The 16,451-nt window shown below is 35.9% G+C and overlaps 4 protein-coding genes across 4 annotated transcripts in view; all 4 read right to left on the bottom strand.

Moving 5' to 3' along the window:
• Positions 1 to 5: 5 nt before the first annotated feature.
• On the bottom strand, positions 6 to 3,773 carry LOC106472845 (Down syndrome cell adhesion molecule-like protein Dscam2). Its single transcript, XM_022401393.1, has 4 exons — positions 3,492 to 3,773; positions 3,035 to 3,316; positions 945 to 1,058; positions 6 to 610 (listed from the first exon to the last, which is right to left on the bottom strand). The coding sequence occupies exons 1-4, from the start codon at positions 3,625 to 3,627 to the stop codon at positions 405 to 407; spliced, it is 738 nt and encodes a 245-aa protein (XP_022257101.1). The 5' UTR covers positions 3,628 to 3,773; the 3' UTR covers positions 6 to 404.
• A 491-nt stretch (positions 3,774 to 4,264) lies between these two features.
• LOC111089249 (Down syndrome cell adhesion molecule-like protein Dscam2) lies at positions 4,265 to 6,344 on the bottom strand. The gene is made up of 4 exons (XM_022401398.1): positions 6,069 to 6,344; positions 5,266 to 5,547; positions 4,581 to 4,700; positions 4,265 to 4,468 (listed from the first exon to the last, which is right to left on the bottom strand). Exons 1-4 carry the CDS (start codon positions 6,166 to 6,168, stop codon positions 4,287 to 4,289), a joined length of 684 nt encoding a protein of 227 aa, XP_022257106.1. The 5' UTR covers positions 6,169 to 6,344; the 3' UTR covers positions 4,265 to 4,286.
• Positions 6,345 to 8,349: 2,005 nt separating this feature from the next.
• Positions 8,350 to 16,451, bottom strand: part of LOC106472844 (Down syndrome cell adhesion molecule homolog) — a 24,969-nt gene continuing 16,867 nt past the window's right edge. Inside the window, exons 6-12 of the mRNA XM_022401399.1 lie at positions 15,141 to 15,422; positions 13,757 to 13,876; positions 11,402 to 11,557; positions 10,370 to 10,444; positions 9,838 to 10,119; positions 8,846 to 8,965; positions 8,350 to 8,618 (exon numbers count right to left, since the gene is read on the bottom strand). Of these exons, the coding sequence (XP_022257107.1) occupies positions 8,440 to 8,618; positions 8,846 to 8,965; positions 9,838 to 10,119; positions 10,370 to 10,444; positions 11,402 to 11,557; positions 13,757 to 13,876; positions 15,141 to 15,422 (1,214 nt within the window). The 3' untranslated portion in view covers positions 8,350 to 8,439. The remainder of the gene's footprint in view (positions 8,619 to 8,845; positions 8,966 to 9,837; positions 10,120 to 10,369; positions 10,445 to 11,401; positions 11,558 to 13,756; positions 13,877 to 15,140; positions 15,423 to 16,451) is intronic.
• Positions 11,206 to 16,451, bottom strand: part of LOC111089244 (Down syndrome cell adhesion molecule-like protein 1) — an 11,098-nt gene continuing 5,852 nt past the window's right edge. The window contains exons 2-5 of the mRNA XM_022401390.1: positions 15,623 to 15,950; positions 15,141 to 15,422; positions 13,757 to 13,876; positions 11,206 to 11,557 (exon numbers count right to left, since the gene is read on the bottom strand). Coding sequence (XP_022257098.1) covers positions 11,391 to 11,557; positions 13,757 to 13,876; positions 15,141 to 15,422; positions 15,623 to 15,698 — 645 coding nt within the window. The 5' untranslated portion in view covers positions 15,699 to 15,950 and the 3' untranslated portion in view covers positions 11,206 to 11,390. The remainder of the gene's footprint in view (positions 11,558 to 13,756; positions 13,877 to 15,140; positions 15,423 to 15,622; positions 15,951 to 16,451) is intronic.

The raw sequence follows: 16,451 nt of genomic DNA, 5'->3' as shown, positions 1-16,451 counted from the left end.
ATTATACAAACTTGATTTGTAATAATAAATTCATTTAAAAAAACGATTTTAAATTCAATTTAAAAAAACGTATCTATGACGGTTATCAGACGAAGTAAATATGATTCGCTTAACCCTTAAACTCAATCCTTACACGGTAATCTTTAAACACAATCCTAGGATTTGTTTAACCCTTAAACTCAATCCTACTACAAGAATTAGCACAAGCCTTAAAAACAACCCTTTTACACGGAGGAATCAAGATACCAAAGATAAAAGACTCATTTTAAAGCTTGAATAAAAGTATAAGTATCTCAGACGCTTTGTAAATTTGGTGGACGATAAAGAGGGCGTTTTGCAAAATGTATCTGCTACGCTCTCTAGTGGCTTCTAGAGATATTACTTCACCACGACTGGAGAGATTTTTACTCCCGGTTTGGGACTTTTTTTTTTTTACCTCTTACAGTAACATGTACAGTTTTCTGAAGATTTTGCCCAACGCCATTGGATATTGTACACGTGTACTCCCCGCCGTCGCCATATTTAATGGCGTCAGTGATCAAAGTCCCATCCAACAGTGTTTGCCAGTGGCTCTTCTCGAGGTCTGTGTCTCCTGTTTTAGTTGGATGACCTGAAGAGAAAATTCAAGATAACTATAAATCAATTTGATTTTATGTTCTGGAACTAACACAACTAGTAATAAGCCAGTAAGAAGTGTTTAGAAAGTCATTTCGATTAAAACAGAATTTACTACAACGGCAATTTATAATAAGTTACTACTCTTTTAAGGCCGATACCAAAATTTTATGATTGATTTGAACTTCAAACATTAATATAATTACAAGAACAATAATAACTACGCCAGTGAACTGTAACGATATTTGAAAGTAACAAGTTATGATACCACAAATCAATTGTTATCAATGTCTCTAAGACTGCTAAGCCGAAAGGTTTATAAACGTTACCTTTAGTCCAGTGTACTGTTGATGTTGGGTATCCATAGGCGTTACATGGTAACCGCAAAGGACTTTTTAAACCAACTACTGTGTCTTCAGGAATTGTCCGCCATCTTGGTGGACCTAGCACATAAACAATCGTTAACAAGTCAAAAACACTCCTATTAACGCGTTTCGGATAACAAGTTAATTTACAACAACCGGTATTACTACAAGACAAACAACAAACTTAGGCCTAACAAGCTGCTTTACACCAACCGGAATCACTACAAGACATAGGCAAAAGTCTTAGGCCTAACAGGCTGCTTTACACCGACCGGAATCACTACAAGACAGAGGATAAAAGACTTGGGCCTAACAAGCTACCTTACACCAACCAAAATCACTACAAGACAGAGGCAAAAATCTTAGGCCTTATATGTTTTTATATCTAAACATTGCCTTTAAAGAAAAAAAAAAAGGACATGAAAAGTGTAATATTAATTTTAATAAAATATTCATTTTACAGTAGATGTAGACACCTAGGGAAAAAAAGGTGAAACATCAGTCTATGAGTAGCCCTCACTCTGAAAGATCTACACCATAAACAAATCGTAATCATAACAAGCCAATAACTACCATTCACAAATTGCCGATATGATACCGGTGCAAATAAAATTAAAGGACATAGTAATATCTTTAGAAGTGTGTATATAAATATCACTGAAGATGTCTTGATGCCGATATGATACCGGTGCAAATAAAACTAAAGGACATAGTAATATCTTTAGAAGTGTGTATATAAATATGTCTACGGACTTATAACTCTACAATTCTGGTTTCGATATCCGTGGTGGGCACAAAACAGATAGCCCATTATGTAGGTTTGTGCTGAACTACAAACAAATTTATCGCCGAGCCTCTGTGGTGGGGGTCATAAGAAGTAGAAAAATAACGGTAGTCATTCACACCTGTGCTCATTAGAGAATTACATTAAAAACCTTATTCATTAAAGCTGCCTTATCACGTAAACTGGCATATTTATTGCGACTTTTGTTAAGCCTTACTCGTATATCTGGAAACTGTTAATATTATGATCATGTAAAAAGACAGTTTACCTCTACCTTCACAACTGATTCTTTGTTCTTAACGCATCGTTAAACGTGTTGATTTAAGAATTTAGATGATATTTATTTGATGTTGATTTATAAGGCAATTGTAAACAAACCGTGTGTGTCGTACTTCTTTTGATAGTTCACTACTGACGTCACACCGATTCTTCCGCCACATTGATTTAGCAGAAGAATATAGTACGGCTATAAATAATGTTGCCCAACAATGTTAAAATAGGCACAAACTAGCTATTATTGAACTGTGTATTTAGTAATGACTGAGCCTGGGTGTTTCAGGCCTCTGCATGGTGCTATTTTGGGTGCAAGACACAATTAAGGTAGTCACTTTGTACGTAAGCTTGCGATGTACTGTAAATCATTTTTTTAAAAAAGTTATTTTTTTAATCCTACAACGGCTCCCTCAAAAACTGCAGGACTTGTATGGTTCAAATCTATAAATATGGTCACTGTCTCACGAGATGCGGCCATTCACATAAATGTAGAACGTCATCAAGCAGATCCATAAAGCGCCCTCTACCAAAGTTTTATATCTTTAATTTAGCCTGAAAAAAATTATTTCTGCACATTTTAACTACTGAAGAAATGCCATAGTTTTTGTTGTTTTTTTACGCCAGGAAGGTGGATAAGATAAAAATGATTCTTTTCACAAGTGGTTCTAAAATTACATGTCTAGTCTAGGCCTAAACTGTGCAGCATTAAATATTCTTGTTTGAGCAAGCTCGTATTAAGATTTGGAAGAAGCATTTCAATAGTTTGCGTCTGAATCCTTGTGGCTCAACATTTGGTAAGTGTTTGTTGTTTAGCATCATGGTCGATCTGTGTTCTACCCAACGCGAGTATCGAAATCCGACTTTTAGCGTTATAAGCTCTCCGATTTTCCAGAGAGTACATTTGGTAAGGCATTCTAACATTAATTACAAGGCACGTACTGAATTACTTGGTAATGCTAGAATTACAATCTTTAGATCTCCCTCAGTTTTTCCCTACCTTTGATCAGTAACTCGGCTGTATAACTATCCTCGCCGCTAGGGCCTCGAGCACTGCACGTGTAATTTCCTGAACTTTTCACTGTAGCGTTTTTAATAATTAATACAGAAACAGTTGACGAGGGAACAATATCATATACACTCCCTCTGGTGATTAGAATGTCATTCTTTAACCACTGAAACTCCACTGGCAAATCTCCACGTTCTAAGCCACACACTACTTGGATGTTAGTTTCTTCTGGTGGATTTGGAGGAAAATTAAACGGTTGGATCTTCAGTGTTACTGAAAGAGAAACTCTGTTAACCAAAATGAAAACAAATTTATGAAATATTCCTAGTAAATACAACTTTGTAACTATAAGAAAAATAATTATTATTACACAATTCTCTTATAATAATAAATATTCTAAGCATTTCTATTGTAATTTAACCTAATACATCACGTGTTAGGATCTTACCTTTGGTGAGAACATCTGAACACAGGCTGAGGAAGAGGAAAACAACTAGCGATGTTCGGCCATTAAAGTCATGGGAGTAGCAGGGAACCACCCGAAGAACGGTGTTCCACGCGCGTTTTCTCATTCTCGATGACATATGCTTTCGAATTACGAAAACCGTGAGAAATGAGGTTGAATACCAGCTTTAATATTCTATTAGTATCATTTCTTCAGCCGAAGTTATGAATAAATCGCACCAGAGAGCCAACCGACATGCGAGTCCAGATACCTCCTTCTGAATATGGCGACTGGTTTGCTTGCAAAGTCTTTTCCACAAAACAAAGCGAAAAAAAAAATGTTGCCAGCGCCACATACCGTCAAAAACCTTAAATATAGTTGATAAATTATTACCAGGAAAGGTTTTATTTCCTAAATACAAAACAGCGGATCATCGGATACTTGAGCAGCAGGAGTGCGTTGTAACGTCACTCCTAAATATCAAACATTATTTACACCGTTACTAAAACTACCTATTATTAATTATACAGCCATTCCTCTGGCTTTTAACAACTGCAACGTGTGAAAACCAACCCGTTCGATATGCTCTGATTTCCCAATTAAATGTTGTTTCAAGCAAAACGGTCCTTCAAGCATCACAGTGATGACAGTAAAAGATTCCTACGTTAGCGAATATTTCCAAACTTCTAAACAGTTAATATTTATATCTATTGCTATTAAAATATAAACAAACATTTCTTTGGCAATGAGATATGCAACAAGAATGAGCATTGAAGACAAGAATCAGTGGTAAAGCCTTTATTCACCTATAATATTCAGTCGTATAGTTTTCTGTAACCCTACTCCAATGCCATTTGAGGCTTTACACGTATAAAGTCCGCCATCTTCTTCCTTAACAGTTTCTATGACAAACGCGCCATCTTTGATAACGTGGACACGAGTTGGTGTTTCTTTTTCTGGTTCCATTTCCCACAAGTCACCTGTAAAGCGAAGTGAATGAATATAAGCTCCAGTATAATCAGATTAGAATAAAGGAATTTAAATAACCACCAGACGTTTAGTGTTAATTTCAAACACTACGCATTACCTTACCATTCTCGTTCGTCCACGTTATTCTGGGAATTGGAAAACCAAACGTTTCGCAAGGAAATTTCACCCTATCACCAAGATTGGCAGAGACATCTGATGGCTTCGAACGCCACGACGGAGGTCCTAAAAACAACAACAACAGGATAGGAGAACAGTATAATTATACAAGTTCTTTGTTTACAATCAAACTATTTGTGGAGACAGAACATTTCGAAGATAATCGAAGTTCTTTTGATAGCAGCTATTCGACCACGACCACAATTAGCAATACCATTTACACTCAACTCTCCGTTTATTAGTTTGTTTTCTTACGATTTCATTTAATTCGTATTCAATTATGTTAAATTTTAATTTGCAAGGGTCGTCCTATTCTAAAAAGAAAAAACAAAAAACGGTAAAAAGAGGCGTCATATTTGGGATATTCTATATACAAGTAGAATCCTCCATATTATATGTTGCTGGTGGTCTAGTTAACAAAGAAATTTGTATTTTCTTTGTATAAAAACTACACTTACATACATACAAGTTAAATTAAAGCAGAGTAAAAAATTGACGTAACTCCCTACAGAACTAATGAAATTTGCATAACAGCAATCTTTAAAGAGAATTGACTTGTACGGATTACTACCAAATACACAAAACATCAAAAAATGTAGAAATATTTTCGGGAAATAAGAAGTAAAAATACCTTTGACTAAGAGCTCGGCTGTGTGGTCATCTCTTCCAGTGGAGACTTCAGCTTTACAGGTATAATTCCCCGACGATTGACCGTTGGCGTCTGTGATGGTGAGTACAGAAAACTCACCAGTGGACAGAATTTTAACTCCTTTTTGAGGCTCTAATAAGAAACAGTCTTTAAACCAAGAAAATTTGACATCCTCGTCTCTTTCTCTTAGTCCACAAACTATTGGAACTTCTTCGCCTTCTTCCACAAACTTAGGAAAATGAAATGGTCGAATTTTCACAACGTCTGGAAATAACGAGAATCAGTATTTATATCCGGCATAGCCTGGGCCAATAAAATATTTGTTTTCACAGACGAATTTTGTTTGATTATTTGCTATAGAGCAAATAGCTACACAATGGGTTAATTGTGACCTGTCCACCGCGTGTATCGAAACCCGGTTTTTAGCATTATAAACCTTCAAACTTATCATCGAACTTCCGGGGATAAGGGGAGGGGGGTGTAGGGCAAATGAAAAACAAGGAAAAAGTTAATGATATTTTTATAGTTAATTTATTATTGTTACGTTTAAGAACAATGAATTGTCTAAGAATCCAGTTGGATCTAAACTGTAGAGAAAGGCCTAACAGAAAATTATTTCTTTATTTGAACAATATTCCATGAGTTTTCAATGTACACAATGCAGGTGACAAAAGAAATCAAAAGAAAAACAAACACTTTAATAGAGTATTTCCAAGTCATTAATACAACAGAGGATAATAATTACTGACAGAAATCCAACAGAAAACTTGCGACTCGTTACTTACCTTCCGAAGATGACCAGCTCACAAGACAGGACAGAAGGAATAGTGCTGGTAATCCACTTCTTGCAGACGAAGGTGGCTTCATTGTTAAAGTAAAACGCATGAATTGTAGCACACAGTGTCCACTTTTACAGAGAAATTTCTTGACCTTTTGTTAAAAATCTGTTTATGTATATTGAAATTCCGATATAAATCATCATTCTCTTAATCACATATTAAAATACAATTATCTGAAGGGCATCTCGGTAACATGGCTTCTCGAAGCAATACCTTTGGTAATATGGCGTCGTTTGCTCCAACAACTGTGGTGTCGGGTAAGAAAAATAGGGTGATGCTACTGTAGCGCCACGTATTAGGAAGAGAGAGAAGGAAATAAAATAGTTTATCAAATAACAGTCTTTTTAAATAAAAGAAATAGCGAAAATACAATTCGCGTATGATGTACGCAAACTTGTATCCAGATGAGATGATTGGATAAATCTGGTTATAATGATTTACACTTAACAACCTGTTTCGAGGTTAATCGCCGTTTGATATCTTAATACTTAATGAAAATAGTGTTAAAACATGGCGATTCTAACCCAACTGAATAATGTAATAAACCACAAGAACATTCGAGTTAGTTGCCATTCTGGGTTAGCCATCTGGTGGGACCAATACAACAATCGCAATTTGAATTAACCAGTGATTCAAATTGCTCCTCACGATTGATCAGTAGACTTGCAGGTTGAGTCACAGTTGGTCAATATATTTTTGACGATATTTATTGCAAAGTCATGTGACAGCAAACACTTGAAAACATGTTAAACACGTGAAATTAATAAAATTATATTTTTGTTGAGTAATGATATGAATATGATGATAAAAGATGTAATTAAAAAAATTAAATACAATGCCTAGACGACTATATGACAAATCTTGATATAATAAGGACAATTAAAGACGATGTATAAACTGTATGAATGATAACTATTATTAACATTCCAACTATTGTAAGTTTTCGGCCATTGTTCTCTAAAAATATACATAACGTTCAAAAATTGTTTGTCTAGCTTTTAAATGGTGTATAAGACACCCAAAGTAGCCTGGAGTTAGGTATATATATATATATATAGTAATATTATATCCATAACCCGTCAGGTGGCAGCACTATCTCACACATATGAGATATGGAGAATTGCTTGACACAAGTTATTTCTAACAAAGCTTCTCAACTACCAAACATCTTTAGCACAAAAATGTCATTTTAATTACAACTGGTAAGGCTAATGAGTTTTCAGCGTAAATAATTTTTTACAGTAAAATCGTGGAATCCAACAAGTAAACAAGTTTCTGGTATAACTGTGTACAAAAATAAATATTTAATCTTGTACATAACATCGAATTGTAAAACACATAGCAAATAATTACAATGAAACAAAATCATCAACAAATAAACATTTAACACTGTTAAGTGTTAGTATTATAATCAAAAGTAGAACATAAAATTAGGCTTAGCCAGTAAACAAATTAATCGAAAACCAAACACATGGTATCGCCATTGATTATAGTAGTCTAGTATAAAACGTACAGTTTTATTTTAATTTCTTTTATTTTCAATAATAAAATCAACGGTCCCTTATTAAATATATTGAAATCAGTAATAAAAACGAACCACTTTTCAACTCGGGCAGTCTGTCTTATATACATTAATTTCTCATTTAGTGAAACTCATAGCAAGCTTTTGAAATACACCTACGTCAATTAAGAACAATTTACTTTTCACACCCCTATTATTTGATAATAAAACGTTCCAGTAACACTACCGAATTGTTTGTTTGTTGAGTTTCGCACAAAGTTACTCGAGGATTATCTGTGCTAGCCGTCCCTAATTTAGAAGTGATAGTCTAGAGCAGAAGTGGCCAACCCGCGGCTCTTCTGGCTCCCTCCCTGCTCTGGGATTGGCCACTTCTGGTCTAAAGAGAAGATAGCCACTCAAACTCACTCTCACCAACACTTGAGCTACTCTTTACCAACAAAAAGCAGGATTAACCATCGTATTACAAAACCCACACAGCTGAAAGGATGTTTGGTGGCGGGCTTCGCACCCGTGACCTGCAGACTGCGAGTCGAGCACCCCAACCATCAAGACCACTACCATAATATCAAATTATATCAAAAATATCCATCCACAAACAAACGACGGAGTATGATAAGTAGAGAAATGTTATTGACACTTTAACCACTGTTATTTCTTCTAAACGTACACTTGAGACGATAACAATGCCAAATACCTGCAACTCAAAAATGCTGTAGATCTGAAAAATAGTTAATTGTTTACACTTGTTTCATTCGAAAACTTAGCTTGTTATGGGAAGGTTCAATATCTACCTCTCTAATTTTCAATACCTTTAACCTTTAGATTCACAATTGCAGACAAATCTCCAATTTCATTGGACGCTTCACATTTGAAGACACCACCATCAGCTTCAGTAACTTTTGAAATGACCAATAAGCCTTCATTGTCTTTTAGACGTTGATCTAGGGATGAAATAGGCAGTTTGGTATCGATTCCTATATATACAAAAAAAAAAAAAAAAACGTTTTAACTGGAGGAAAATAGATTTGTGTTTTGGCCGAATACCATTAAGTTTTAATTGGAAGATAACATAAAATCGCATAAATGAAAATATGTGAAACATTGAATAAACAAAGCAGACGATTATTGAATATCTGTAATGAGATTAGCCTAAATATATTTATGAACAATAACGAAGATTTTAATCTTTTTTGTTACCAACCAGAAACTTTCCACCACTGAACAGTTGGCTTTGGATAACCATAGGCGTTACAAATGAAAACAACTTTCTCCCCAAGATTGGCAATTTGATCCTTAGGCTTACTCTTCCACTGAGGTGGACCTGTGAAAAAAAACAAAAACGGACAACTCTTCAAAGTGTAAGGGCAAAGATGATTCGTTATGAGCAGTCACGTGACGTGTATAACTGTAAAATGATAAAATTACTTGTAGAAAAAGTGTGGTAAAAACTATGTGACTTATAGAATGTTCTAGCACGTTCGCCACTAATATAAACGTCTCGTGCTTGCTGATAATGTCAGAAACCGATACCTCATATAGAGCACACAACACGTAAAGTATGCCTAGTTACTTTTTAAATAACAATAATCATTACAAACAATAACAAATGGGGTACCTTTTACTTTTCATATAATTAATAATATAGTTACTTTCATTAACTTACTGGTTTCTAATACAGACAGATATCTTGAACATATTTAATCAAATGTTTATACATGGATTTGGAATTATTAAAACAGCGTATGGTAAACAATTAGGGGACCCAGGGCCTACGGGCATGACGCCACTGTAGAGCACACAACATGTAAAGTAGGCCTAGTTACCTTTAGATAAATCTCTCAGATAGAGCACATAACATGTAAAGAAGGCCTAGTTATCTTTAGACAAATACCTCAGATTGAGTTCATATGAGGTTTGTCTAGTTGTCTTTTAAAACTATACCTTAGACAGAGCACATAGCATATAAAATAGGCCTAGTTACATTTAGACAAATACCTCAGATTGAGTTCATATGTGAGGTTTGTCTAGTTGTCTTTTAAAACTATACCACAGACAAAGCACATAACATGTAAAATAGGCCTAGTTACCTTTAGACAAATATCTCAGATTGAGTTCATATGTGAAGTTTGTCTAGTTGTCTTTTAAAACTATACCACAGACAGAGCACATAACATGTAAAATAGGCCTAGTTACCTTTGACCTGAAGTTCCGAAGTGTAACTTTCTTCGCCGAACCGATTTCTAGCCAGACAAGTGTAGTTCCCAGAAATAGTCACTTTCACATTGTTAATGATCAGTAAAGAAACACGCGAAAGATTATGAATGGTCCAAAAGTCTTTAGTCTCGAGAGGTGTACTATCTTTAAACCACACAAATTCAATCGGATCGTCCCCAGCTTTGACACCACACGTGATTTGTACCTGTTCCCCTTCTTCTACTTTTTGTGGAAAAGTGAAAGGTTGAATTCTCACAGACACTAGAACAGAACAAGACGAGTTTAGGACCAACTAGTCACCTGGAAATATAACAGGATATCTGTGTACACTAACATAATCCACTATTAATAGCCCCAAAAATTAAACGTTACGCTAATAAATAGAGAATACAGTTTGAACAATTATAGTGATATTTACGATAGACATTAAATTACGTTTTTTTTTTATCCTACTGTAAAGTAGATTAAAATAACTGCTAGTAACAATAGAAAGCTTACCTTCTCCACTTGCCTCGAATAGCAGCTGTATTGCTATAAAGAGCACCACCAGAATTCTTCTTTCCACGATGCCAGACGAGGGCACCTCCTTTACAACGAAGTTAAACATCAAGCTTTATCTCTATAGGAATCCTTCAACTAAACATATAGCATCTGCGCATGCGGCACGATAATATTCTAAAGAAGGTATTCACCTAAACGCGAGTTTTTTTGGAAAGATTTAACAATTTGTATTCCAAAGTGCTATTCGTAGGGGTATTATCCATCCCAGCTCAAGCTCAAAATGGCGACTGTAGCATAATACAACCAGGTTAAAAGTACAGGATCATTGAACGACAAGAGCGCCACGTATCGAGATGACCAAGAATCGTGATATTTGGACGAAATTAGAGGATGGTATAAACGAAATTCTCTCCCTGCAAGATTCTATAAACAGAGTTCATTCCAATTACCCAGAAAGAAAAGTAAACACAGTATTATTTATCTACTCAACTATTAAAGTACGAGACGCTTTTGATAATTCGTTACGTTAGAAAATTAACCAATCGTTTGAGTTCCAAAATCATTTTTATTTTTCATCCTCCACTTACTTATTTCGTTTTGTTTTCTTACATGTGTGTGTCCCGCGTGATCCCATTTCAAGATGTTTGTCTGTCCGTTTGAAGTTAAGCACAAAACTACACAATGGGCTATCTCTGCTCTGCCCACAACGGGTATCGAAACCCGGTTTCTAGCGTTGGAAGTCTGCAGACATATCGCTGTGCCACTGGGGGGTGTCCCCATTTCAAGATGAGCGTTACGTCGACAAACATGTACCAATGATATAAAATCAAATTTGATAAAACTAAAATTACATTTCTTTCGTAGCTCGTATAACCGAACACTTTAGTAATACGTGTGCAAGCTGAATAAGGTTGTAATGAATGGACAAAAAGAAGTGGCGCTCTAACTCTCCTTTTTTTTAACTTATTGCCAAATGTTAACTCGGAGAAAGAGATTTTTTTGACACTCTTCAAGGAAAAACATTTATTCATTTAAATTGTACCTCTAACTGAAAATGTGAATGTTTTTTTCAGGCTTTCACCGATTCCATTGGTCACTAAACACGTGTAAAGTCCAGCATCATCCTGACTGACGTCTTCAATAATAAATGTATCTTCAGATTCGGAGCCTTTTGGCACCTGGACAAAGTTTCCTTTTACTGGAAATATAATTTCCAAATTTAATCTTGTTCGAGAATTAGAACAATCAGTAAGTGTTTTATTAACAACTTCATGTTACAGTTAGATCTTAGATACTATTTTTAAGAAAGTGTAAAAGTGTTCGGATATAATCGTATTTATAAAACAAAAACGACCACGGGTAGCGCTGCAAGATGGCCTTAAAATCTTAGTTGGTTATCACGTGACTTCATTAGAACATGGTTACCCTTCGACGGTCGTTTCAGTTTATCCATCGAGGAGTCCAAGACGTCGGGAAGGGATTTTTATCCGACCCCTTACAATCAACGACCTTCACTATTTCTATTCTCCGTGGAGCTGAGTTCCACCAGTGACATGCCAACAACCAAAAAAGTAATACAAAACTTTTCTCTGTCCTCCTTAGCAACGTAGATACTTCTAACGCGACATCCACCAAGCCCTTCAACACAATCTGAAAGTAAAGAAGTCCACGAGATCAGGCCTAAAGGTAACCACCTATTCCAAGAAAACTGCTAACTATACTCTAACTCCCGGTTGTTGTTGTTTTTTCTACTTGTTTTTTTTACATTTCAGAGCTGAAAGACTCTACAGACGAACACCAGAACATAATAACACCTCTATTACAACACGTATACAAACAGACATTCCACCAATCGTCAAAACTTTCGAGACAAAGTACACGCAGACCAACGAAAACAGCCATCCGGTCGTGACAAACCAGGAAATCCAAACAACAACCGAAGAAACCACGCCAGTCCATGACCAAGAAACTCAAACAGAACCAGTTGAAGTCTCAGAAACAGAAACCCCCAAGAAAAAAGATCCAGAAGACACAGTTCCAGCCGAAGCAAAGTGGTAAAGCTATTCAGACTGACCCACCAACGATCAAGATACAGGCAACAGCTAACCCCGCAAATTTCTACTCATCAGATCATGACACAAGTGAAGAAGAGTTCAACGTTTCTGTATCAGAACAAAATTTATAAGTTAAAGTTCCTTTTAAATGTATTTTCACTAATCATCCTTCTCCCCCTTTCTAGCTATCTGGTTGGGTAGACTATTAGGAGCTCAACCAGTGAAAGTGGGCTTTCTCGGGGCACTTCCTCGCCCCCACAGTCAAATCTGTATTTTCACTAATTATACTTCTCCCCTTTCTAGCCTATCCCCCTTAGGCACTGGTTGGGTAGACTATTAGAAGCTCAACCAGTGAAAGTGGTTTTCTCGGGGCACTTCCTCGCCCCCACAGTCAAATCTGTATTTCCACTAATCTTCATTTTCCACTTTCTAGCTATCCCCCTCAGGCACTGGTTGGGTAGACTATTAGGAGCTCAACCAGTGAAAGTGGGCTTTCTCGGGGCACTTCCTCACCCCCACAGTCAAATCCCCGGCATAGAATACATGTATCCCCGCCGTCCTGAAAAGGGGGCTTTTTGTTTGCTTCCTTCTCATGAAGCCTGGAAGTGTGCCCTTTGCTTTGCCTCGGAAAACAAAAGAAATATATGTGCATCTATGTATATACACATTGTCTTGTTTTTTGGTCCACAGGATTAAACATTGAAATAACCAGTGGAGGACCATTAATAAGATAGTAGAGAATGTGACGTCTGGTTGTTTTTTGACATAATTTTAACGCTGGCTTAATAAAAATCTTGCACGAACGTGGCGAAGGGGGATATTAATTAAAAGTATGAATTCGATCTCGTTCATCCACTTACTAATCTTCAGTACTTTTACCACAGATCCCCCAATGTTTACACTTGAGATAAAAAATAATATTCCAGATCATGTGCTACACATCACAAAATATTTTATTCGTGCTGCTATTTACTTTGCTAGATTTGATGGACAGAGGCCATTTTAATTACACCTTGCAGCGCCACCTGTGGGCATTTTCTATACCTCTGTACCAACCTGCAAAGCTCTGGATTGTATGGTTCTTCTACTACCTGTAATTTCCTACTCAAACTTATTTTGTGCTAGCTCGGTAAGATACTAGAGGTCAACAGATAATTTGAAGAAGTTATTATTTGCTTAAATACTGATATGTATACCAATTAAGCTGAGATTGTTAAAGAAAGATTTGGATGTGATTTTAGTTAAAACTAATCAAAACAAGCCACAATGCTTTTCAGGAGGTAATTAATAAACGGTAATATTAAAACTATCATAATATTATCTCCACGTGCACCAACACGCACCTTCTTGTTTCATCCACGAAATGCTAGGTTTTGGAAAACCCCAAGCACTGCAGCGAAACGTCACAGTTTCTCCAATGCCCGACTCTAGGTCAGTAGGTTCATATTTCCATTTTGGAGGACCTAGAACGAAAATGTGTTTTTTGTTCAACGTTCACTTTTAATATATATAAAAGCATCAATATGAGGGCAAGCATTGCTATTAAGCTGTGATATCCAGCTCTACGAGAAGTTGGGCTCAGTTTTGATGTATCTACATCATTTTTTTTTAATTTGATTTCTCTGCTGAGACTTTGTTATCATTACATAAACCACAGAATAATCGCATTGTCAGATATGTGTGTAAATAGTGTTGGAATAAGGCTTAAGGAAAGTAACAATATTTCGTGTTAAATACATTTAATTTAAGATATCAAATCACGTGATTAAATACAAAAATACAAAGTATAAATAACGTTATTATTAAGATTAGTAGCTATATATAGGAAGATGAAAAATGGGGCTTGCCAGATTAAAAAAAAAACAAACTTGTAGACAAATTTACAAGCACCAAATTTTAAATTTTATCTAGTTTCTGTGTCCACCACGAGGGGGTCGAACACTGGATTTGAGCATTGTAAGTCCTTTAACTTATCATTGTCCCACCGGGGGACGTACAGTTTTGATACCAAGTTGAACCAATCTTTACTTTGCTGGAAGTAGAATACGTCTATATTACTGTTAAACATCAACGTTCCAAAACAGTATTTGAATTATAGGTATATGTCGTAAGAAGTTTGAAGAAAAGAAGCACTAAAGACGACATATTCTTAGAGTTGGAAGGTCATGCCAATATAGAAAAATAGGAAACTGTCTTATCTGCCTTTCCCAGATTGAGGACAAGCACCTGACGGTTTATTGGAGTAACACTGGGTTACAAGTTTAATTAGTTTTGATAATTGTGGCTACAAATTATACCAATTAACACCCGATTCTCAGATCAATAATACCAATTAACACCCGATTCCCAGATCGATAATACAATTAACATCCGACTCCCAGATCGATAATACCAATTAACATCCGACTCCCAGATCGATAATACCAATTAACATCCGACTCCCAGATCGATAATACCAATTAACATCCGACTCCCAGATCGATAATACCAATTAACATCCGACTCCCAGATCGATAATACCAATTAACATCCGACTCCCAGATCGATAATACCAATTAACACCCAATTCCCAGATCGATAATACCAATTAACACCCGATTCCCAGATCGATAATACCAATTAACATCCGACTCCCAGATCGATAATATCAATTCCCAGATCGATAATACCATCAGAACTTGTTTCTAATCATTTCCAGTACTTCAAATATAAATGGAAAACAAATACCTTTAACTCTAAGTTCGGTTGTGAATTCATCTTGACCAACTGAATTTCGGACACCACAGGTGTAGTTTCCCGATATTTCTGTGGTCACACTGTTCAATATTAACACCGAAACTCTACCAGGAGAAAGAATTGTCCACTTATCGCCTGAGTGCAAAGGTCGGCCATCTTTAAACCACTTAAAATCAGCACCAGTGTCGTGCGTCTCTAATCCGCAAATGAACTGGATTTGTTTACCTTCTTCAGCGAAAGCTGGAAATCCAAAAGGCTGTATCCTTGGAGGCACTACAATAAGAACAAAATAGTTCAAGACTGAAACCTAAACCTAGCTAAGTTGAACAATAAGTCATCCAATCGAATTTCAATGAAAACTTTCATTAGATTGTTTTAAGCTGTACCCTTAATATTATTCACACAGAATATACGTGTGTATTGAGAATAAATAATGGCACATTAACTAAACAAATGGGACTAAATAATCTCACCTTGACCAATAACGCTCGAGAAGAAGACAGCAGCATATATTAAGATCTTCATTGGCGAGCCTTCGTTGTCTTTCATGTTTCCAGAACGTGAGAGTTTTACGCGTTATCTTCTGCAAACTACGGAGTAGGATGGTGGACTTTGATATTCACTAGGATTTTTCTCGGTGGTAAAGGTTAATAAAACTGGCTTAGCTACAGACCAAAAAGTTCATTCCTATCACAGCGAATTTCTACAAAACACAACTAGCTCAAATATGGCGTATTTCTACGGTCATTGTGGTTTAAATAACGCTAAGTTATCAGCGCCACACATCGCCAAACCTGTAAACTAAAGAAAGATTTAATGTATTTTTTTGTAAATCTATTCATACACGGTTTTTCCAAAATGGGTATAATTCATTAAAACAATGAGCTTTATAGAACTCATGTTTCAGTTTTAGAAGGTGGTTAAATTTCCTCAAAGATTATATAACACCACAGCGGGGAGAAAAGGTCGTATCTTAAACTATATAACTTTTACAACTACATAACTGCCATCATGAAAAAACCATCAACCACGATGCAATGACAGACTTACAACACGTTTATCACAATGTTCTTATTTTTATCCATAGATAATCCTTGTTACTAACTTTGCAAACAAAGAGTTCCAGATGCTGAGTAGATGATTTTCGGATTCATTAAACTATATAACTTTTACAACTACATAACTGCCATCATGAAAAAACCATCAACCACGATGCAATGACAGACTTACAACATGTTTATCACAATGTTCTTATTTTTATCCATAGATAATCCTTGTTACTAACTTTGCAAACAAAGATTC

This window comes from Limulus polyphemus, unplaced genomic scaffold, assembly GCF_000517525.1.
Source record: "Limulus polyphemus unplaced genomic scaffold, Limulus_polyphemus-2.1.2 Scaffold5662, whole genome shotgun sequence".
Lineage (NCBI taxonomy): Eukaryota > Metazoa > Arthropoda > Merostomata > Xiphosura > Limulidae > Limulus > Limulus polyphemus.
The sequence above is the reverse complement of the archived record's forward strand: the minus strand, read 5'-3'. Positions and strand labels throughout refer to the sequence as shown.

Excerpts from the sequence above, each read along its gene's own strand:
- LOC106472845 (XM_022401393.1), bottom strand. The coding sequence starts at position 3,627 with ATGTCATCGAGAATGAGAAAACGCGCGTGGAACACCGTTCTTCGGGTG. Across the intron at positions 1,059-3,034 it reads AGCCGAGTTACTGATCAAAG|GTCCACCAAGATGGCGGACA; the intron begins GTAGGGAAAAAC and ends TTTATGTGCTAG. Across the intron at positions 611-944 it reads AACAGTACACTGGACTAAAG|GTCATCCAACTAAAACAGGA; the intron begins GTAACGTTTATA and ends TTTTCTCTTCAG.
- LOC111089249 (XM_022401398.1), bottom strand. The coding sequence starts at position 6,168 with ATGCGTTTTACTTTAACAATGAAGCCACCTTCGTCTGCAAGAAGTGGA. Across the intron at positions 5,548-6,068 it reads GAGCTGGTCATCTTCGGAAG|ACGTTGTGAAAATTCGACCA; the intron begins GTAAGTAACGAG and ends CGTTATTTCCAG. Across the intron at positions 4,701-5,265 it reads AGCCGAGCTCTTAGTCAAAG|GACCTCCGTCGTGGCGTTCG; the intron begins GTATTTTTACTT and ends TGTTGTTTTTAG.